Source organism: Diospyros lotus, chromosome 11 (assembly GCF_014633365.1).
Source record: "Diospyros lotus cultivar Yz01 chromosome 11, ASM1463336v1, whole genome shotgun sequence".
In the NCBI taxonomy this organism is placed as follows: Eukaryota; Viridiplantae; Streptophyta; class Magnoliopsida; order Ericales; family Ebenaceae; genus Diospyros; species Diospyros lotus.
The window spans coordinates 3,493,906-3,518,612 of record NC_068348.1 but is presented as its reverse complement, the minus strand read 5'-3'; the positions used below and the strand labels follow the sequence as shown (position 1 = coordinate 3,518,612).

At 40.2% G+C, this 24,707-nt stretch overlaps 1 protein-coding gene and 1 long non-coding RNA gene across 6 annotated transcripts in view; both read left to right on the top strand.

Moving 5' to 3' along the window:
- LOC127813637 (uncharacterized) overlaps window positions 1–21,809 on the top strand; it is a 70,256-nt gene extending 48,447 nt beyond the window's left edge. For all 5 annotated transcript variants that reach the window (XM_052354698.1, XM_052354700.1, XM_052354699.1 and 2 more), the window contains exons 12-14: window positions 18,416–18,528; window positions 19,841–20,198; window positions 21,375–21,809. In XM_052354698.1, the coding sequence (XP_052210658.1) occupies window positions 18,416–18,528; window positions 19,841–20,198; window positions 21,375–21,691 (788 nt within the window). In that variant the 3' untranslated portion in view covers window positions 21,692–21,809. The remainder of the gene's footprint in view (window positions 1–18,415; window positions 18,529–19,840; window positions 20,199–21,374) is intronic.
- Window positions 19–16,678, top strand: LOC127813638 (uncharacterized). Its single transcript, XR_008026160.1, has 2 exons — window positions 19–9,227; window positions 14,168–16,678. It is a non-coding gene; the product is annotated as an uncharacterized LOC127813638 (long non-coding RNA).
- Window positions 21,810–24,707: the final 2,898 nt, after the last annotated feature.

Genomic DNA, 24,707 nt, shown 5'->3' with positions numbered 1-24,707 from the left:
GTCTCCATCTATCTTATGTTCTCTTTTTACCAGATACGGTGCTTTTAATAATGATTGGTCATGCTACTACATTGGGCTGCTAATAGTTAAATGTTAAGCAGATGCATCTACTCTTGTCTCTGTGCGTGCGTGCATGTGATGGAGAGAGAGAGAGGTCCATCTGCCTTGAACAGGCTAACAGGCTGGATCCCGAATCCAGATTGCTGTTAATCCAACAGGATGACCCTGATTAGGTCTTTCTGCCTTGAACAGGCTGGTTCCAGAATCCAGATTGCTGTTAATCCAACAAGACGATGACCCTGATCCACTAAATCTAAGATAACGCCATTTCTTACTAGCGTCTAAGCTTGTGTTACCTAATAGTTGTTTGAACTACTGCTATTAATAGGGTTCGGTACAACCAGAATTTGTAAGGTTTTGGATCCAAACTGAGTAGTCTCACATGCACAAGTTTGGAAATTGTCCCATTATGAGGGTCCTGGTGGATGAATGGTCAAACTCTTGGTCATTGCGTAGATCAAGCTAAACTGCCTTAAAAGGCATAAACTTTGAGAAACATGTTACATTTCTAGCCACTGAGAACATCTGAAGTACAATTCATGCATAAGGGAATCATAAACATTACATGAAATGATAAATACTTGACAACTAATCAGAGTTGTTTCTGCTCATATTATTTTTAAAATGATAAAATTCAAATTACAGTTATACCCATATTTTCTGTTCCCAAGTGATAGTCTCTTTAATTCCCTGTTAAGCTACAACATATTCTTTTTATAACTAAAGATCACTCTAGCTCTTTACAAAGTAAAGTAAACAAATTTGGACTTCCATGAGCTGCTTTGATTATATTGTGTATGAATAAAGTAACAATCAATCTCAACTTGTTCAGTCCTACCGTGGAGTGAAGTTTTAACCATATCAACTAATGTGTGATGCCCCATATCTCTATACTTGAATCAAGACTAGACTAAGCTACTGTTGTTTATGTCTTACTCTTACAAGATACTTAGTTACCTCCAATTATGACATAGTACACAGTAGCATACTCTGTCTTCTGGTGAACTTGCCTAATCTTGCATTTGGGTAAGCAAGCTAGTTTATGACCATGATCTTGATAAGTAAATCACATCTAAGCACACCCAGTGTTTAAAGCACGTTTGGGGCTTTTTTTTGGGTGAAGCTCAGTAACTTTTGTTGAGTGCAATTAAATCGCGCTTCAAAAATACCCTTGGGTTTTTTTTATTTTATTATCAAACAATATGAATGGTTAGATTTATTTAAAGTTTTGCAATAGTGTAGCTGCTTTTATGGAATTCTTACCCAAAAAAAGCTATTATCAGATCATAGAAAGATCTAAATAAAATCATATATACATTTGTTTGAAAAAAAAAAAAAGAAGAAGACTCCACTCTATTTATTAAGCAAAAGATATTGAAGGAAACATGTAATTAGGTGTAAATTAAGATTGCTAATTTATTCCTAATTGCTGTAAATTAGGGCATAATGATTGATTCCTAATTGTTATAAATTAAGAATTGATGATTGATTGTAAATTTGGAATTGATTGATTGGCGATTGTTGTAAATTAGGGTTTGATTAATCGGGAATTGTTGTAAATTAAGGATGATTTTTTTCCTCATTCTTCTATCCAATCCTTTGTATAAATTGTGTTAATGAAATTGAATGGGTTTTTTTTTTTTTTCAAACTTTTACAAAAAACAAAAGGAGACTCAATATAAAAAATAAAAAATTAATAAGGAAGCCGCAACATATTTAGATCCTTTCAACTGAGAGTTTAGACCAGTTTGTCTTCCAAGTTCCATTAGAACCAACAACTTATCATATTATATCATTTTATATGTCCTTTATGTGTTTTTGCTATGATTGCATGAACTTGTAAATTGGTATAAAATATAAATGAAAAATGGTATCTCATCTTTTGTTAAATTTACAGCCCTCATTCTTATTTAATTTTTTTTAATGATTGATTTTTTAATAGTTTATAATTTGTATGCTTATGAAAGTTTATACTTTTTATTTTATTTATATACGCTTCACTTTGCTTAAGTATGTGCTTTGCGCTTAAGCTCTATAGGCCTTCTACACTTAAGTGCACTTAGCACTTTTCAAAACACTGGGTGCACCCCTAGATATCTCATAACTCAGATTGTTGCATTTCGATAACTTATATGGTTGAATCTAAGAATTGATTGACGAACACTTCTAGCAAATTATCTATGCAGTTTGATCAGTTGAATAATTCAATTTCCAAACTAATCTCTGATATTGATTTAAATTTTCAATATATCACCTTTATTAGCTACAAGCTTTGAGTTTGGATTTATAGGAGCATCAACAGACTTGCCTCATAACATCCTTGTCTCAGAATATAAATAAAAAAATGTCTTCATAAAAGTAATACCAAGACAGAATCTAGAAGTGCCTATACTGAAGAAAAACTTCAGGGTGCTACATCCTTAGCACAAAATACACCAAACATGTAACAGTATGATTAACACCACATCTCTAAAGACCAAAACACTTTAACATTATTACTAAATCTTCTGAGCCAAGCAATAGGAGATTGCTTTAGGCTGTATAAGGATCTTCTTATCTACTCACAAGTAAGAAATCTCTTAGATTGCTCCATATATAATTCTTGATCAAGGTTTTCTTGTAAGAAAGCATTTTTAACATCAAATGAAAAAGGCCACTGAAACAAGCATCCAGATAAAATAGAAGAGAAATAGAAGTGGTTTAACCACTGGGGAAATGGTCCTAGAATAGTCTGAGCCATAAACATGAGTATAGCCTTGTCAGAGCTTAATAATCTGATACTGGAATTCTCAAGTGTTTCTTGAGAATTCTAGGAGATAGAACAGAGAGGGGAGATAGAATTAGAGAAAGAGAATGACAGAATTGAGAGGGAGAGATAGCAAAGAATTGGAGGGAAAGAATTCCAAATTGGAATTGAATTCATTCATACCTTTCCTCGGGTGAGATCGGTCTTATTTATACTAATCTCCCTTACAATCAAATGGGAAATCTCCTGCCCAATGACAACTTGCATCCTAACTGCCCAACGCCACTTGCAACAAGCATGTGCGTGTTTGTTACCCTATTTCCCTCCTAATTTCCCAAATTACAATAAGTTATTTAGGCGGTACATGACAATTATCCTTCCCTTGAGGAATTTTTTGTCCTCAAGAAATACAAAGTAAACTCGCTACCCTAGGGAACTGCTTGAGTAAATTTGGGAGATACTCCCATGTGTTGTCATTAGTGGGTAGCTGGTTCCACTTTACTAGCACTTGAATTAGGGGAACCCCTTGATATACAACTCTTCGGTCTAGAATAGCTTTTAGCTCTACTATAGGCTCCTTCCTCCGATTACCTGTGGGCAAACTGAGACTTGTTGGCTGACCCCGCATACTTCTTTAGTAGGGACACGTGAAATACCAGATTAATTTGAGAATTCTCCGACAATTGGAGCTTGTAGGCCACTTTGCTAACCTTGCTATGATGGGAAAAGGGTCGTAGTATCTCGGACTTAGCTTTGTTATTTGCTCATCTGTCATGGCCTTAATCTGTGAGGGTCTAAGCTTTGGATTCACCTCTCTCTTACTGAAAACTCCCTTTCACTCCTTCCCTTGTCTGACTGTTGCTTTATTCTGTTCTGTGCCATGGCCAGATCTCTTTTTAGCAGCTGAAGAACCCCTTGCCTTTGTTAGAGGTGGTCATCCACTGCTTTAATATTAGTAAACTCTTGGAGCACTAGTAGTAGGAGGGGTTTGTATCCAAAGAGGGCCTCAAACGATGACATCCTAATGTAGTTGTGGTGGCTGGAGTTGTACCACCAATGAGCTAAAGCTAGTCGCTTATGCCACTTCTTGGGCTGTTGGAAACTTAGGCACCTTAGGTAATTCTCCAAGTATTGGTAAAACTTCTCGGTTTGCCCATTCATTTGAGGGTGGTAGGCAGATGACATGCTAAACTTGGTCCCCATAGACTTCAGTAGTGTCTGCCAAAAAAGGTTGGTGAATACCTTATCCCGGTCTGAGATGATAGTTCTAGGAACTCCATGCAGCTTGATGACTTGATCAAGGAATACCCTAGCAACCTCTTGGGTGGTGTAAGGATGAGATAGGTCGATGAAGTGGGCAACCTTCGTGAACCTATCGACCACCACTAATATGCAGTCTCTACTTTGACCTGGGCAGCCCCTTAATAAAATCCATGGGCATACTCTCCCAAGCTTGCCCTGGAATGCCTAAGGGTTGTAATAACCCTAGTGTGGCCACAGTTTCATACTTGCACTTTCTGTAAGTTTCACAAGTTATTACAAATCTAATCACTGTCTCATTCAATTTGGGCCAAAAAAAGAGTTGCCTTACCTTGTGGTAAGTATTTTGAATCCTCGAGTGTCTTCCCAAGGGAGACCCATGTAGGGCCTGGAGGATCTTCTCCTTAACCTGCGGACAGTCTCCAATCAATCACTATTCTCCCCTTACATCGTAACACCCCATTTTGTAGTGTGTACCCTTCTTTGCTATTAGGATCTAACACCAACTGCTCCAGAATCCCTTTGATTTGCTCATCTGAGTCATAGTTGCTGGCCACCTCCTGGTACCACTCTAGTATTAATGCGGTAATGGCTGCTACCTCTCCTTTTTCCTACCACCACATTGTCCTTCCCTTTCTTATATTGTATAATGTAATCAAGACCCATCATCTTAGCCATACCTTCCATTTGTAGTTGTGTGTGGAGTTTCTGTTGCAGCAAGTACTTCAAACTCTGGTGCTTAGTCTTGATAATGAATTGGCTACTCTCTAAATAGTGTCTCCACTTTTCTACTGCCATTAAGACTGCCACAAACTCCTTCTCATAGATACTCAATCCCTTATGCCTTGGAGCCAATGCATGGATGAGGAAGGCTATGGGCTTGCCCTCCTGTGTCAATACAGCCCCCACACCATTATCACACGCATTAGTCCCTACCGCTCATTGCTTGCTTCAATTGTCCAATGGCTGCCTCAGCTTTCGGTCCCCATCTAAACCCTTCCTTCTTCAACAACTATGTTAGTGGCCTACTTATCACTTCATATCCCTTCACAGACCTCCTGTAGTACCCTGTCAAGCTTAGGAATCCCCTTAAGGGTTTGAGGGTGATGGGTCTTGGCCACGCTTGCATGGATGCCACTTTGTTCGAGTTAGTACTAACCCTTGCACCAAAGATAACATATCCCAGGTATTTGACTTGTCTTTGAGCAAATGAGCACTTTGACATCTTAATGTACAATTGGTTAACTCTAAGGATCTCAAAAGTAGCCTTTAAGTGTGTAAGGTGTTGGTCAAAAGTGTGATTATACACCAGTATGTCATCGAAGAACACAAGGATAAAGTTTCTTAGGTGCAGTTCAAATATTTGGTTCATTAGGGATTGGAAAGTGGTTGGGGCGTTGGTAAGGCCAAAGGGCATTACTAAGAATTCGTAATGGCCCTAGTGGGTTCAAAATGCAGTCTTAGGGATGTCTTGTGGGCTCATGCTAATATGGTGATAGCTTGCTCTGAGATCAAGTTTGGAAAAGATAGTATCATCCCTCAGTTCATCTAGCAGATCTTCAATGAGGGGAATGAGAAATTTGTCTTTGACAGTCATGGCATTCAAATGTCGATAATCCACGCACAAGCGCCATGAACCGTCCTTTTTGACTAATAGCATAGGGGATGCAAAAGGGCTGTGGCTGGGCTGAATTAGAGAATGTTGCAACATTTCTTTGACCATCCTCTCTATTTTAGTTTTTTGTGCTGGGGGGTAATGATAGGCTCGAGCATTACAAGGTTCAAATTGAGGCTTTAAGATAATGGAGTGGTCGTGGGCTCGGGGTGAAGGTAAGGGTTTAGGCTCTTTAAATAGATCCTCATATTCAACCAAGAGTAAATTGAGTAAGTCAAGTTGTTTATTGGGGTGGACTGCTAACAACTAGCATTAGCTCACTTCCTGCTCCTTGATCCTCCTCTTCTTCTTCCAATGCTTGGATAGAGAAGAGTTGGGCCACCCTATTCATTTTATGCTTGAAGATCCTCTACAACCTTTTTCTTGTAATCATCTTACACATTCCCACTTCCTTGTTACCCACTAATGTCATCCTCCTCCCCTCCTTTTCAAACGTCACCTTCATTCTGTTGAAATCAAAGCATATGGGACTCACATGTTTCATCCAATCCACATCCAAAACCACATCACATCCCCCCAAGTTGAGTAGCCTGAGGTCAGTCTCGAAGTTTTCTCCTTGCATGGCCCAAAGGCCAATTTACTAACCACTTTGCTTTCATCTTCCATAGTCACCGTGAGAGGTTGTTGTACTTACCCCTTCCGCCACTCTCTTCCACCTTAATAATCTTATTATTGGCCAACCCTCTCAAAGCATGCAATGAAATCTCGCCATTGTCTTCCTCTCCTTCTTCAGGTGTCTCAATTATTTCTTCCTCCTTCACCTTCCAGTAGAAGCAATTGCTTCTTGCATTGGTGTCCCAGGAAATACCTATCCCCATGTATTTTAGGACTTGGAAGGGGTAAGTACTCCCCTGAAAATCTCCCTCCCTTGATTCTTCCCAATGGGGGTCAACGCATTGTGTGTTCCTCCCTTGTTCATCAGCCTCTGCTTTTTCATAAGCGCTTCCATTCTCAGCTCATGTAATCTTGTGTTGTCGGTAGGGTCTTTGGTTGCAAGACCCTTACTATAGGTCTTAACTCTTCATTCAATCCACTTATAAAGCTAGAGACAAAATAAGCCTCCGTGAGGTAAGGGTTGTGGTTGAGCATCAATGACTTTAACTCCTCAAATTTCCTCTAATAATCCGCCATTGATCCCCCTTGTCGGGTCTTATTAAACTCCTCTACTACATCGATCATCCATCTTTCTCTAAACCTCACATAATTCCTCCGCGAACTCAGTCCAATGGCATTACCTGATAAGGGCAACAGAAGAGAAGGAATAGGCAATACCTGGTCAAGACGTTGTGAATCAGGCTAAACAACCGAGAAGAAAGACTGTTGTTCAAAGAATGTGACATCAGCAGACATAAGATAGCGATTCAACTCAGGAGAGTAACACTTATAGCCTTTCTAGAACCGGGAGTAACCGAGGAAAATACACTTGAGGGATTTGGCAGCAAGTTTATCCTGTCCCGGTGAAAAGGAATGTACAAAACAGACACATCCAGACACATCCAAATACACGAAGGTGAATAGAATAAAGGGGCTGGGAGGGGAACAAAAGAGCGTGAGGAATGTTGTCCTTTAACACTGAAGATGGCATGCGATGCGATTGATCAGATAACACGCAATAAGAACAGCATCTCCCCAAAATTTGGTGGGAAGATTGGCATGTAAAAGTAGTGTTTGCGCAGTTTCAATGATATGGCGATTTTTACGCTCGGCAACACCATTTTGTTGAGGTGTATAAGGACAAGAAGATTGATGCAGAATGCCACGAGTAGTCATAAAAGTAGTAAATTGAGAAGAAAAGTACTCAGGGGCATTATCACTACGTAAAGCACGTATAGAAACTCTAAACTGTGTTTTTATTTCAACAGTGAATGTCTGAAAGACAAAAAACAACTCAGACTGACTCTTCATGAGAAACAACCAAGTGCATCGAGAAAAGTCATCAATGAAAGTAACAAAATATGAGAAACCAAGAGTAGAATTGACATGACTGAAAAAAGAACTACGTGCGTGTTTACCATGCTGACATGACTCAGAATAAAAAATAGACAACGATGACAAACTAGGAACTAATTTCTTCAATTTGGAGAGGTTGGGATGACCAAGACGAGAGTGGAGAAGATCTAGGGAAGTAGCACTCATGCAAGCCATCGGCACAGTAAGATGATAGTGACCCTGTGAGTCACGCCCGACGCCAATCGTCCGCCCTGTACCATGGTCCTGTACACAAACAGAGGTAGGAGTGAAAGTGACTAAGCAGTTAAGGGTTTTAGTAAACTGGCTAACTAAAATCAAATTAAAAGGACTGCCAGAGACATAAAAAACCAAATTTAAAGATAAAGATGAAGTGGGTGTGGTTTGGCCTATCCCTTTAACTGCAGTTTTGGCGGCATCAGCCAGGGTAACTGTAGGCAAGGTATCAGAATAAGTGAGGAGAAAAGAAGTTCATTACCACACATATGATTAGTAGCGCCATAATCTATAATCCAAGGACCAAGAGATGGGCTTTTAGCAACGCAAGTAACGGGATTATCAGGATGAGACTGCTGGGTGGCCTGAAACTTCAAAAAGACATCATACTTAGCTGCAGACATAGGTATCAACTGTGAACCCGGTGCAGATTGGACAGAACTAGGATCACTCTGGAATGCATGAGCTGCATTGGTAGATGATGTAGGCGGAGCAGCAAGCCGACCATGTTTTTTCCAACACCTGTCGTCAAGATGACTCAATTTCTTACAAAAGGTACAATGTGGACGTGTCCGATTATTATTACGGCCTCTATTTCCTCCTAAGTGAGAAGCCTGAGACGCAAGGGCTGAAGATTCGGCTAGAGGAACAACATGAGAAGAAGATGACATACCATGTGCACTGGTCATGTTCAGTAACCTTTTAAAAGAGTCCTTCATGGTAGGATTAGTGGAGCTAGTCAAGATTTAATGCATGATGGCATCAAATTCTGATTTTAGACCGAAAAGAGCAATAACCATAAAAAACTTATCTCTTTGAGCAACCTGTTTGGTCTTGGTTGTGGTAATGGGGAGAAGAGCATCAAATTCTTGCATGAGAACCCGAACCTGTCCCAAATAAGATTCCATGGACGACTCTTGCTTCAGATTCTTGATATTAGAGACCACAGTGTACAAACACTGGATATCATTCGTATAACATTCTTCAGCTTCCTTCCTGATAGAACCTTTCTTGTTTGATTGAATTCAAACTCTTATAGTAGCTTCAATAATGGAAAATAGCAAAGACAAGAAAGAAAACAAAAGAAATCAGACCTATTTGAGAGGGCCTCACTCTCCAACGATTTCTTCAACAAATTTTCCACACCTTCTCTCTCCTCCACTCTTCCCTTTTATATCTCTCCCCTATTCTGTTTCAGCCACGTAAAATAATATTCTCCTCTAACCAACTTCTGACTGTTTTGCCCCTAACCCAATTTCCTTGGCTGCCCTTATCGCTTCTCTCCTTTTACGTGTTTGATAGGTAAGACTAATGGGAGTCCTAACAATACTCCCGCCCACAAGTTTCACCTTGTCCTCAAGGTGAAATTCTGGAAATTGATGTAGGATTTGCTGATAGGGTTCCCAAGTGGCCTCTAGGGGTGGCAACCCCTTCCATTGTATCAGAACCTTAAGGCTCCGTAGATTTTTTCCCCGGCCTGGCCTGACCCCCAACAAGAATTTTGGTTCTACCTTCAATTCCAACTCAGCTGTTAGCTAGTTGGGAAAGTCAGCTATTTCTGCACTGCTCCTTCCGCTTTGCGAAGCTGGGAGACATGGAATATCGGATGGATGGCACATGAAGGTGGTAAGGACAGCTTGTAGGCCACCTTCCCGATCCTTTGCTCTACTACGTAAGGCCCATAGAACTTAGGAGACAGCTTCTCATTCATCCGAACAGCCAAGGTCTTCTGCCGGTAGGGACAAAGTTTAACATAAACCAGGTCACCCACCTTGAATTCCACATCCCTCCTTTTTTTATCGGCTGTCTCCTTCATCCTCGCTTGTGCGCGCAATAGTTGGGACTGTAGCTCCTCCAAAACAGAATCTCGTTCCATCAATTGCTTTTCAATCATCGACACAGCTGTGGTGCCTTTCTCGAACCTCAAAAGTAGGGGAGGTTCACGCCCATAAACTATCTAGAATGGGGACAATTTCGATGAGACATGGAAAGAAGTGTTATACCAATATTCCGCCCATGGTAGCCAGCTGCACCATGCCTTGGGGTTGGAGGAGGAAAAGCATCGAAGGTAGGTCTCCAAAGTGCGATTTAGGACCTCCGTTTGGCCATCGGATTGCGGGTGGTAGACTGTACTTCTTCTCAATTTAGTGCCTTGCAACCTGAATAACTCCTCCCAAAAATGGCTAACAAAAATTTTATCTCTATCGGAAACTAAAGAACTTGGAACCCCATGTAATCGGACTATCTCCTTCACAAAAATCCCAGCAACGCTAGCTGCTGTAAAAGGGTGTTTCAAGGCAATAAAGTGTCCGTACTTACTTAGGCGGTCCACAACCACCAGGATAATATCCATCCCAGCTGACTTAGGCAACCCTTCGATGAAATCCATGGACACATCTTCCCAAACTCGACTAGGAACCGGAAGTGGCTGCAGCAGTCCACCAGGTGATAGAGCCTCATATTTATGTTGCTGGCACACTTGACACTGCTGAACATATTGTTGAATGTCTCTCTTCATGCCCACCCAATACACATTGGCGGCTACCCTCTTACAAGTCTTGAGGAAGCCGGAATGACCCCCAACCAGTCCATCATGGCCTTCCTTCAGCATTAACGGAATTAGTTCCGACCCTTTAGGAAGATACAATCTGCCCTTGAATAGCAGATGGCCATCCACCAGCGCATAGTGGGTTTTGCTGGAAGGATTTTCCTGCAGCTCTCTAACAATCTGTTGGAGTGTAGCATCTCCTTTCACCTCCTCTTTGAGTTGGTCTAGCCGCACTATTTGGGGAATGGAAAGGGCCATCAAAGTGGCAGAAGAAGGGAGGCGGGAGAGAGCATCGACTGCTTGATTCTCCAACCTGGAACGATATTGAATCTCAAAGTCGTACCCCATCAGCTTCATGACCCATTTTTGACACTCCGGGCTAACCATCCGCTGCTCCATAAGAAATTTAAGGCTTCGCTGATCCGTTCTGATAACAAACCTGCGCCCAAGTAGGTAATGTCGCCATTTTCTCACTACAAATACTATTGCCATCAATTCCCGCTCATACACCAATCTCACTCGACCCGTGGGGCTTAGGGAATGACTGAAAAAAGCAATTGGGCGCTGTTGCTGCATCAACACTGCCCCTAATCCCTGCCCTGATACATCAGTTTCAACCATGAATTCTTTTGAAAAATCCGGCAAAGCCAACATGGGCAGATTGGTCATTGCCCATTTGAGGGATTGAAAAGCTTGCTCCGCCACTTCATCCCCAAAAAAATTACCCTTTCGGAGGCGGTCGGTCAATGGCCATGCCACCTTCCCATAATCCTTCACAAATCTCCGATAATACCCCGTAAGACCCAAGAATCCTCGAAGCTCACGTAAAGATTTGGGGCTAGGCCATTCCATCACCGCCTTACCCTTAGAGCTATCTGCAGCCACCCCATCTTGAGTGATGACGTGCCCCAAATACTCAAATCTCCCGTTGCCCAAACTGACACTTCTTCGCATTGGTGTACAACCGGTGGACTATTAGGAGCCCCAACACACATCTCAAGTGTTTCTTATGTTCAGCCATATCCTTACTGTAAATCAGAATGTCGTCAAAAAATACTAACACGAAGCTCCTTAAATGCTCCTTAAAGACCTCGTTCATCAACGATTGGAACGTAGCGAGGGCGTTTGTTAGCCCAAACGACATAACCAAAAATTCATAATGCCCCTCATGTGTGCAGAATGCAGTCTTAGGAATGTCATTAGGTGCTACTCAGATTTGATGATATCCTGATTTCAAATCCAACTTGGAAAAAATAGCAGCTCCATTCAACTTATCCAAAAGTTCTTCAATAACTGGAATTGGAAATCTATCAGGAACGGTTACCTTGTTTAAAACTCTGTAGTCAACACAAAATCTCCAGCCACCATCTTTCTTCCTGACCAGCAACACCGGGCTGGAAAACGGACTCACACTTGGTCAAATCAGTCCAGTTGTCAACATTTCTAGAACCAGCCTTTCAATTTCGTTTTTCTGAAGATGGGGGTACCGGTAGTGCCGCACATTCACAGGTGACGCTCCCAACTGCAATGCAATCATGTGATCCCGCCTCCGGTGTGGGGGAAGCCCACACGGTTCCTCAAAGACATGCCCGAATTCTGCTAAAAGCTCCTACAAGCTGCCAGGAACTGCCCAACCAGCAACTTCCTCTAGAGTAGTTAAACTTCCCAATTCCAACAGCACCCCTTCTCCACCCTTTCTAAATGCCCTGATCATTGACTTCAATGTTACCAAAGTTTTGCTAAGGCTAGGATCCCCATACAGTGTGATAGTAGTCCCCCTTGCTCTAAACTTCATGACTAATGAGCCCCAATCCACTTGTGTTTCCCCGAGAGTGGCCAACCACTTCATTCCAAGGATAACGTCCGAGCTCCCTAGCTCCAATGGCAGGAAATCTTCCACTACTTCCACATTTTGCAACGTTAAGGTTACCCCTCTACACGCTCCAGCCCCCTGGACAGCCATGCCTCGACCCCATGATCACACCATAGCCCCTCATTTGCGACCTGGTCAGTCCTAGTTTCTGCACCAAATCTGAAGCTATAAAGTTATGAGAAGCCCCACTGTCAATGAGAACCACCACCTCCTGGCCTCCTATTTTTCCCTTGATCTTCATGGTTTGTGGAGGGGTTAAACCAACTACTGAGTTGATGGACAACTCCACTACCTCTTCTGTTTTGACGATTTCACCTTCCTCCCCTGAATTCTTCCATGTTTCAACTTCACCTATATCTTCCTCTTCCCCTTCTTGAATTACCAATCACCTGCAGCTCCTTGTTCTTACATCGGTGCCCAATCATATATTTCTCGTCACAACGGAAACACAGCCCCTTAGCTCGTTTAGCTTGTAGTTCACTCTCGCTTAACCGTTTAAATGGGGAATTGTTCCACTTACCGGTATTAAGTGGCTGGTGAGAGGAACCGGGAATGGTGGTAGTCGATCGGGGTGACGCCGCTGGGGAAGGAGAGAGCAACACTCGTTGGTGGTTGGCGACTGGAATTGCAGGGGCCTGTGACCGGGCTGCGCCTGGATTGGAATGGCCCCCTCGCACCACCAGATTCCTTTCCTCAATTCATTGGGCTAGGTCCATCATCTCCTCCAACCCAATTGGCCTCAAAATTCTCATCTCCGCCCTTATGTCAGCCTTCAATCCATTTATAAAATGGCCTTCCAGCAGCGCCTCTGGCATGTCCTCAAGAGGAGCAGCCAAGGTCTCGAAACGGAGGCGATAATCCTTGACGGACCCCCACTACCGGAGCGCCAGGAATCGTTCTTCCATCGTGCCTTCCTGCGTGGGCTTGAACCTGTTCCTCATCATCGCCTTAAGCTCCTCCCAGCTTCTCACCCGTCGCCTTCGCTGTTCCCACTGGAACCAAGCAAGAGCTGCTCCTTCAAAGCAAAGAGCAGTGGAGTCCAACTTCTCCGCATCCGATAGCTGATTCACGGCAAAGTACCGCTCAGCCCGAAACACCCAACCATCTGGGTCGTCACCCTCAAATATTGGCATCTCCAGGCGTCGGACCCTTCCATCGGACCTCCCATATGGATCGAACTCACCTCCAGCTTCCCTCTGCCGATTTCCCAGCTCCGGCGTGGCCTCCCCAGTGAGTGTCGAACCCACCGGTATGTGCTTACCCGACTGTTTCCCCTTCCTCCCTTTCTCCTGGTCCTCCCATCTCTCCATCAGCAAGCCAAATTGTTCCATCATCGTCGCCATGTTTTTCTCAATGCTCTGCACCCTCTCGAATTCTTTTGTCATGGATTCTAATCCCATCTGTAGTCCCTCCATCTTCCTTTCAATCTGTTGTTGATAATTCTCCATCCTTCCCTCCAGATCCCCCACTCTCTCTGAGACGGTCACCCCCATGGAACGTTGCTCTGATACCAGATTGATAGAACCTTTCTTGTTTGATTGAATTCAAACTCTTACAGTAGCTTCAGTAATGGAAAATAGCAAAGACAAGAAAGAAAACAAAAGAAATCAGGCCTATTCGAGAGGGCCTCACTCTTCAACGATTTCTTCAACAAATTTTCCACACCTTCTCTCTCCTCCACTCTTCCCTTTTATATCTCTCCCCTATTCTGTTTCAGCCACGTAAAATAATATTCTCCTCTAACCAACTTCTGACTGTTTTGCCCCTAACCCAATTTCCTTGGCGGCCCTTATCGCTTCTCTCCTTTTACGTGTTTGATAGGTAAGACTAATGGGAGTCCTAACACTTCCACACGTCAACACAAGTTTCAAATGGCCGAAAGAGCTGCATGATGGATGGATCAATGGACTGCCATAGGAGACTACATAACTGGGCATCAACTTGTTCCCATCTAGCCCGATTGGCTTTCGGCACACTTTCAGCCTTTGTGGTAAGATGATCAGCTTAGCCTTGCCCTTTGAACCACATTTTGATAGAGGCTGCCCATGAGAGATAATTGGCAGACCCTATCAACTTGATAATGGTGATATTGACTGTGCCAAGATTGGAGACAATAAAGGACTGAGAGGCAACAGGGGCAGCAGGTGTAGTTGCGAGAGTAGCACCAACAAAAATTGCGTTACTGAAGTTAGACATAGCGAGGATTTGACACCAGGAATAGGCCTAGGGCAGGGAGGTGAGCTGATCTGGAGAAGCCGGGAGAAAACGGTCGGCGGATGCGCCTTCACGCACCAGCACGTGGGGGCAGACAGATGCATGTGGCGGCGGCGCGTTGGAGCTCCGGTGGCTACAATTTTCCGGCAGCAACTCGGCCTGAAGGTGGCAAACCCTAGGGTGGGGTCGGTTCCAGCAAAAGATGGTCGGACAGTGATGTTCCGGCATGAACGGTGATGAATAGAAAGAAAACTAGGTTTTTAGGCCGCTGAAAAAAGATACACAGCGGTGGCTAGGGTTTTTCTCACCGGTGGCTCTGATATCATGTGAGAAAACAATTATGAGAGAAAAACTAAGAGATTAGTCTCTTAGTATGTTATTTATAATAGGCACAACGGGGCTAATAATCTACGGGCTTAGTCTATGGGTTTAACCTAATTACACATAATTATAACAAATAAATAAATAAAACTCATACAACAATATGCAATATATCTAATAATTCTAATAAATACAAGGAAGAGAAAATAAGGAAACATGGAGAAAAAGTTCAGAATTAGGTGATTTATGCTTTAACCCTAACGAGTGCATCCAATTGATGAGATAATATGCTATAAGATGGCATCTCTCCATAATAGCACTAGGTATCTTCATACTTCATGCAAAAGAGTAAACAAGGAGGCTGTTTCATATTCTTTGTTATTTTTTTCAGCAGCTCTTTTTTGTTGTGAGGTTGAGATCAAGAAAATTGATAAATTATATGATCAGTAATAAAATTGTAATCTAAATAGAAAAGGCATGGAAAATAGAAAACAATTTAAAAGATCATTAACAAATGTAACGAAAACTTCTTAATCACAACTTTAAGATTGTGAAAAAATAATTAGGAGAGAAAAAACCTAAGAGACTAGTCTCTCTTAGCTTGTTATTTATAATAAGTATAATGGGACTTAAACCTATAAGTTTAATTTAATTACAAATAAAACACACATATAATAATTATAATATATACTAATAATTCTAACACTCTCCCTCAAGCTAGAGTATAGATATCATATGCACCAAGTTTGTTACAAATATATTCCACTCGAGACCCTTTAGAGACTTGGTGAAGATATCTGCAAGTTGATCATTAGAGTTAACAAACTCTGTAACAATAACACCTTTAACTAGCTTTTCTCTAAAAAAGTGACAGTCGATTTCAATATGCTTACTCCGCTCATGGAACACTAGATTGGAAGCAATGTGTAAGGCAGCCTGATTATCACAAATAAGCTTCATAGGAGAACTGAGGAACTGACTAACTACACTCACAGTAAAAGCAATGTCAGGATGAGTGACTGTGAGATAGTTCAACTCATCTACCAGTCTCCTATACCTTCCAGGATCTGAATAAAACTCCTCCTGTCCCGGCAAGAGTTGGATATTCGGATCCATTGGGGTGTCAACTGGTTTGCAATTCACCACACCAGTTTCTTCTAAGATATCAAGTGCATACTTCCTCTAATAAATTGAGATACCATCTCCTGATTGAGCAACTTCAATACCTAAGAAATATCGAAGTTGGCCTAGGTCTTTGGTCTGAAAGTGCTGATGTAGATGTTCCATCAGCTTCTGCATTCCAACTTGATCACTCATTGTGATAACAATGTCATCTACATAAACAACAAGGTAGATGCATAAGGAAGAAGAATGGCGATAGAAAACCAAATGATCAGTCTCACTTTGAGTGAGACCAAAGGCTTGAACCACAGTGTTGAACCTGTCAAACTATGTCCGTGAAGATTGTTTCAAACCATAGAGAGACTTCTTGAGTTTGCAGACTACATTGGACTCCCCCTGAGCAACAAAATCAGGTGGTTGCTCCATATATACCTCTTCTTGCAAATCACCATAAAGAAAGGCATTTTTAATATCAAGCTGATAGAGTGGCCAATGACGCATAGCAGTCAGAGAAAGAAAAAGGCAAACAAAGGCCATTTTCGCAATAGGAGAGAAAATATCGCTGTAATTCAGCCTATAGATCTGTGTAAAGCCTTTGGCAACCAAGCAGGCCTTAAGACATTCCACCTGGCCATCAGGACCCACTTTGGGAGTGAATACCCAACGACAACCAACGAGAGTCTTTCTTGGTGGTAAAGACACCAAATCCCAAGTACCATTTGAATGTAAGGCATCAATCTCATCTAACATAGCCTGGCACCAACCAGGATGGGACAGAGCTTCACCTGTGGTTTTAGGAATAGAAACAGAGAAAAAACTCGAAACAAAGGCACTATAAGGAGACAAACGGTCATAGCATGAAAAGTTGTAAATAGGATGGGATTACGAGTAGACTGTGTACCTTTACGAAGAGCAACAGGGAGAGTGTCGGGCTCAGGATCCGGGGCAAGAGGGACCATAGACGGAGAGAGTGAGTCAAGAGAGTCCTAGGCTAGAGGAATGCTGGCACCGGTAGCGGGATGAGGATGACAGTGATATGTAAGAAGTGGAGGAGTTGTGGTAGGTGGATCGGAAAACGATAGAGTAGGCACCATAGAGGAGACAGACGGTCCCGAGGAGGACAGCGGAAGAAAAGAAAAAGGAACAGACAAAACCTGGTGAAGACTTTGTAAATCAGGTTGAGCAATCGAAAAAAAAGACTGATGTTCAAAGAATGTGACATCAGTAGACAAAAAATAGCGATTCAACTCAGGAGAATAACACTTATAGCCCTTTTGCAATCGGGAATAGTCGAGGAAGATACACTTGAGAGATTTTGCAGCTAGCTTATCTTGTCTAGGTGAAAAACAATGTACAAAACAGATACATCCAAAAATACGAAGAGAAACAGAATAAAGTGGTTGCGTAGGGAACAAAAGGGAATGAGGAATTTGCTCCTGTAACACTAAAGGATTACATGAGTCAAATCCTTAACATTTGAATGAATGAGCATGAAAGGAACTAATGCTTCACTATTCACTCTGGAAGCAAAAGGAACACGGCGATGCTCTTCTAACAAGACTCACAAACAGGGGCGGATTTAAGGGGGGGGGGGGGGGGGGGGGGGTAGTCACGGGTTGTAGCCCTTCCCCAGATTCAGCCCTTCCCAGGAAGATCTGACCCATTTGGGGGGAGGAGAGCTAAAGTGAGCTATGGATCTGGGAGCCAGCCTTCCCCCAGATCCGCTCTTAGATCCACCCCTACTCACAAACAAACTCAATTGAAGCAAACAAGGATGGACCAACCTCAATTTACCTAAAGATATATGACTAAGATGACATCAAACAGCCAAAGGAGAAGCAACAACAGGACATGCAGTAGATGGTGTGAGACATCGAGGTATCAAGACTCCTCTAATCTTCTTCCTTGTCTTCAAATATTGGAAAATGCAAAAGAGGGAAAGAATGTTATGGATAATTAAGATCTAAGTAGTTTACTAACAGATAGGAGATTAAAAGGAAATGAGAACATTGAGCATATATAAATTGGAAGACAATGAGATTATGGTTTTTGATTGCTGTTGTTTTATTATATGCCTTAATCTTAGTGCATAAATGGTAGGACTGATGTAGTATTGTTTCATTATTTGGAGTAAAAAGTAGACACTGGTTTAGAACTGTAACCAATATCATGCTCTGTGCATTTAATCTAAGCACATCATAACTATTTAATAGATGGTCAGATTCATGTAAGCCATTTGCTTCATTACTGTTCCATTATGAGGTGATTGCTTGCTGTGTCTGCTTGAGATCTACTTCTTATCCCATTTTGATATCCTTTTATTTTCCTACAGTTCTTATTATGAATATTTATACATTCTTGGTTATTCATAAATGCAATTTCACTCATCTATATATTTTTTTTTTTTCCTAGGTGCGAAAAAATTAATCATCTTTGCCATGTGTGCTCTGTTTGGTCTCTCCTTTGCTGTGGTATTTTTTGGTATTGTGCCACCATTTACTGAAGATACTGCAAGGGCTGTAAATGTAAGTCCTAGTATAAGAACTGTATATACTGAGAGCTTCTAGTCCTGGGAAAGAATGTGATTGTAATTTATGTGTCCTATTACCTTCGTCTAGTAAAGTTGATTGGTTGTTTTCTGATTTACTCGATAAGAAGATTAGTGTAGTTTGGAAGAAGGAACCCTAATAATGTTACCTTTCTTGCACTTGTATTGCACCTCTTAAATGTAATCATATAAGCTAGACTTTCTTGCTTATATTTAGGAATGGAGTAGCAGGTCATGTAGTATATCTACATGACCACGCATCTGATGATATGTAGGTAGAAAAAGTTTTTGAGTTTCCACAAACCTAAGGCTATGATTTGCTAGGGATCATGTTAAACATGTTAATTCTTCTAACGTGAATGCAGCGTATGAAAACCTCCTAAAGTGAGGTATCTCCTATTAACTCAGGTTAGTATTCATTGACAATCATTTTATATTTACATATGGATTTTTTTTTTTAATTTTGTTTAAGTCTCTGATGTTGGACAAAATAGTAAATTTAGGAATTAGTGTTCTTTATTTTATTTATTTAGTTTTTTTCTAATTTTTAATTTGCTTCGTAGTTTCTCTTGGTTTCTTTTATTATCTTTTTTGTTTCCTTTATTTCCTAATTAGATTAGGATCATGTTTACAATCTTAATTAGATTGGATCAAGGAATCCTACTTAGAGTAGATTTTTTATAGTCTTTGAGATTGTAATTAAAGACAAAATTTGATGATTGGTATTGAATATTGATATTAGTTTGAGTAATCGGGATTACTCGTGTTCTTTTGTTTCGGGTTCTGCATCAATCTGCTCTAGCCTGGTTTCCAAACAAACATACTTCACAAGAACCAGATTACCATATGCATCAATGGTAAATTTTTTATCTTCAAACATTTCAATGGTTTTGCTTAGTTATGTGTCAATTCAAAATATTAGGAAGAAATGTTGAAGTTAGCTGTTTAAAAGTAAAAACCAAAGATGGAAGGCATAATTAAATGTTCTTCTCGCAATTTTTGCAAGTAATGCTAGCCTTTATAAGTAATGTTAGTCCGATCAATAATTTGGAGGAAGAAATTGTGGTTGCCCAGGGGTTTACCGCAAACTGATCTGTCAATATGCTGGGACTCCTCTTTCTGCTCTTTTTCTATGGCAGTTCAGTATATATCTTCAAATCATTTTGTGATTATGGGTTAGTCTTTGAACTGCTGTTTGTTCTTTTACTGCTTTAGTTGTTATCAACTTTGTGAGTTATCTGATAAGAAATTTCTAAGTAATTATAATCTTGATTTTTTATGCTTCACAGGTCGTGCATGTTGTGGATACAATAGGAACAGTTAGTGGAAAGCAAGAACCTAGTTCATATGTTTCTCTGTTTTCAGCGACTCCTGGAAAATTGACAACAGAGGTTGAACATATTGGAGAAGGATTTGTTTGTGGTAGAGATAGGGTCCTTGACTTTGTTACCTTTTCAGTAAAATATGGTTGCTGGACCCACAATAATACAGGAATTGGGTGGAGCAAATCAGATATTCCCACAATGAATGTCAATAGTGATATAAAGGCAGAAGACAGAATTACACAAATTTTAGTAGATACCAAAGTTTCCACCCGCTGGTCTCTTGCTATCAATACAGAAGTAATAGAAGACTTCAAGCTTAAAGGTAGTGTGGATGCTGGCACAATCCTTTATTCTTTGTCCACTCATAGCATTTAGATTTCTTCTCTCTGTTTTGTTTTGTTGAAGAGTTTCTTGAGTTAATGATTGAAACACCATCATTACTTTCTAATACATTCTTGCAGTCTTGTAATTCTCTGGAGTAACCATCCCTGAAGAAAGTTTAACACAACTTGAAAGGGCTGATACTTTAGGACAAATAACATGAATTTTGACGTGTTCCACCCCAACCCCTGGATGTCATGGATTGCCTTTCTGTCTTTTTAGTAAACTGAAAGATCATACCAATTACTATCTGTTCCTTTGAATTTTTAAAAGAATAGATTTCGATATGGTCTAAGCTCAACAATAGTGTTTTGGACTTGGAAGATTTGTAGACTAACTTGGTTTTTTTTTTTCCTTCTAGCACTCTTTGCAACACAAGTTAGAAACAGTAGATTTAAGTCAGAACTCATGGATGGGTCTTTCATCATTTTCACCAAACTATAAAGGGCACAAGTTAAGAACTGGCAAGGTAGTACAAGTGTTTAGAAGAAAGGTATTTGTTTAAGAAATCAATTCTTGTGACCAACAAGCGTATTTTCAGTAAAAAATCTAGTATCCTATGAATATATAAGAAAGCAAGCTTATTGGCGGGGAGAATCAATGAATGTTGACAGTAATGTTATATAGGTGATTTAGGGGATTTGAGCTTCCTCTATTTCTTTGGTGCATCAAAAACTAGTCTCAGCTGCTCAAAATAGCAGAAAAATTTGGTTTAAAAGTATACATGTCTAAACATCTAGAAATCAACGCTGTGATGAATTGTAGAATCTGTCTTAGCTGTTTACTGATTTCACTGACAGAGGACTGATAAGCTTGCCTTGAACCTTTTTTATGGTAATTCAATCATTTCCTATATTGCTTCAATTGTTCTGTGATTTGATCATTAATCCTGTCTGCCGTTGAAGTTACTTTTCTGATATTTAGTCCAATATGTATTGGGTTTGTCATGGGCATGAATATGGATTTCGTTCTTTCATGTATGATGATGCATCATACTCGTAATCGCCATTGCTGGCTTACTGGGCACTGCTGTATCATACTTGAATGTGGAATGGAAATCTTGCTTGGTTATATACTGCCTTCGGAGTGCTAATCATGTGGATTTGCATGAATGCAGATGACTCCGAGGAGTTGGTTCCACTGGGTGACAAGAGCAGTGTCGATGGATGGCACATTATTCAGTTTTCAGGCGGGAAGAATGCGCCTACAACATTCGACCTGACCCTTTACTGGTTCAGAAACTATACAAAAGCAACGAAAGAGGATGGGAAGAATGCAGAGCCATATCTCCTAAAATTGAGGACAGATGTGGACAGATTGACACCAAAAGCTGAAAGGGTTCTGAAGATGCTTCCTTCCTGGTGTTCTCTATTCGGGAAGTCGACTTCTCCCCACACCTTAGCTTTCTTAACTAGCCTTTCAGTTAACTTATGAGTTCAACACGTTTTGATGCTTATACTTAGTGTGAAAACAATTTGTTGGTACATGCAGGTTTACAGATAGAAACACCATCAATGATGTTCTAATCCAATTTAAGAAACCATTTTACAGAGTGTTTCTTTGATTGAGAATTGCTGAAATTGTTGAGTTTGCAACAAATGGTTCATTAGAATCGCCGAATTCTGCAACTCATTCGCTTCCGCTAAGAGTTGCTTGAATTCGCTTTTAATGACCGTCTTGCTCCACTTCGAATCTAGCTTGCTTACTTCAAATTTGATCGGATACTATTGATTTTTCAAAATCACAGCCAAGGAATGATTGCTCTGATACCATTTGTCACAGCCCTAGGGTTTGGCTAGGGTTGTGATAGGAATTTAGAGGGATTTAGGAACGAGAAAGCAGAAAAGGAGGAAGATTTAGAACTGAAACAGAGAAAAATGGGGAGGGAAGAGAAGAAGAGCCGAGAGAGAGAATTAAGAAAGAGAATAGAGTTTGAAATTTTAATTCATCAATTCAAGTGTAATCCTTCTCCTATAACAGTGGCTTATTTATAGCCTCACAGCCATTGCATCTATGTGCAATACAACTATAAGCCTAACAAGTACTATATCCTTATTACAATATTTTCCTTATACTACTATTAGGGACATGACAACCTTGCAAATAAAACCTAAAAGATTAAACTCAATACTTGTAAGAAATGTGAGATTGAATTGTGTTCCCATTTGTTACCAGTAAAAAAATTACATTAGCATTTTAGTTCTGGTAAAAAAAATTTGTATCCATAAATTTATAACTCTTGGATAGTGGCAAGAGCTAGCTCTTTCAATGACAAGCTTTTTCTCATGAAATATGGTAATTGCAAGCAAATCATTAGGTTAGTTCGACGGTTTATTTGGGAAGGCCATTTGATACCTAAAGTCTATGGGTAGTTAAGGATAGAGGGCGTCTGAAAGGTTAGAGGCCCAAAATGAAAAAGAACTATAGCAAGTGTTGCAGAAGGATACAGGGTTTATCATGATTCACCAGGTTTGAAAAAGGGGATTATTCAAATCCATTACCAAGTGTGTTGCCTGGGTATTTATAGGCTCATAACTTCCTTCGTCCAATGAGGCTTTGGGTATATATAGGGTTTATCAATATGTCGTTGCATGTGATGAGTGAATGTGCTATAACAAGGCATGCCATGAAAGAAATCATCGAATAACATTACACACATAATCATTGTGGTCCCAATTTCGTTGGGAATGTCACCATGACACCATCACTGGTCTTAATTTGTTAGGGACACCATTAGCGGACCCCGTTAGTTGAGGGCATGTCAATTATGGGGGAAGCATTCTTGGAAACATTCTTTGCAACTAAATAGAGAGTAATGACTAGAAGTGAAAGGGGTCTCTAAAGGTAAGACTGAAGGGTTCGGGGTTATGCTCTTCAGTGCCACGCGAGGGATGATACCTTCAAGAGTTGACCCTCAATGGATCAAGGCTCAGGTTCAGGCTCTTCACATGATCAATAGTTTTGGCTATGCTTTGGGTGTCTAAGGGCGGTGCCATGGGCATAACTAAGCCCCGTTGCACATTTGTCAGGTTGAATATGCCTATGACCTCATTCATTATGATTTTCTAAAGTCAATCGATGGCATGTGCATTCTTCAAGTTCTAATTAATAGTCAATTAATGTTTTACATAATCTCTTAAAAAGTGATGGGTAGGCATTCTCCTTCCTTGGTGAAGTTAAAAGTGTGCATTTCTTTTCTCTTAGCAACCTGCAGTGGAGTGGGAGTCTTTGTCTAGCAACAAAGCAGGTTCATGTCTCTTTTCTCTAAGAAATAAGAGTTGTGTTAAAGGCTGTAGGTGGTGTCTACTTCCACCACCTCTCACCTTCGTTAATCTTTGGGAGGGCATCATTCATTCATCCTTCCTTTTCATTCGCTCCACTCACCTGACACGTTTGAATATCTCACATTAAATCAAATCATTTAGTGAGACTCAAAATATTTTTTTTCATGCACGTGGATGCCAATGATATCATTGATTTTCCTTCGTGTTTAGTAATGCAAAGTTAAAATTACTCTTATTGGACATCGTTTTATACATTTCCCTCATTCTTGGACTAGGGTAGATTTAAGCTGATCGCCCCTAATGTCTCATCCTGTTGTCATTAGATCACATGTAATATTATATGGCAGATGAATAATACATTATGTGCATCCAAGAAAATAGGACATGCAAATGTATTCTATATGGCATGAATTTTCTTCACATGTGCTCAATATATATGGTAAGCATAGTTTCGAGTTTGATTTTGAGAATGCTTTGATGATGATTACAAATGCAAAACTTTAATGCTTCGATGATGAGATCTAAGTAAAATTTTAATGATAAGCTTCAAAATAGTAAACAAATGATTGAAACTGAAAGTAGGATGTTAATCGAGTAATAATGATTATTAATTGATTAACATGTCTCTTACTCAAGTAAAGCTCTTTATTAATCAAGTAAATGTGTATGAAAAAGTCAATTTACTCGAGTAATTACATATGTTAATCGAGTAAAATATGTTGAAATTTGAAGATAAATCAACTAATATATGAGTTTAGTAAACTGATTTATTAGTTTAATCAAGTAAGACTTGAATACTTAAAGGTTTAATCGATTATACATTTGTTTTACTTGAATATGTGTTGGGGTAATATTTCTCGAATAACCAAAATGTTAATCAACTACTGAGATATTAGTCAAGTAACTAAATCTTGTAATCAAGTAATAAATTTGGGATAAAATGAAAAATCTTCGTACTTGTATTATTAGTTAACTAAGAAAAAATATTAATCGAATACACTCAGTCTTCAGTTGAGTAACAAGATTTTATAATCGAGCAATAATTCGAAAGAAAAATGTCAAGTCTTGGTACTTAAGCATTAATCAACTAATAGATTATGTTTAATCGAGTAACTTCCATCTTAGTCAAGTAACTAATTATCTTAGTCGAGTAAGTATTATTAAAC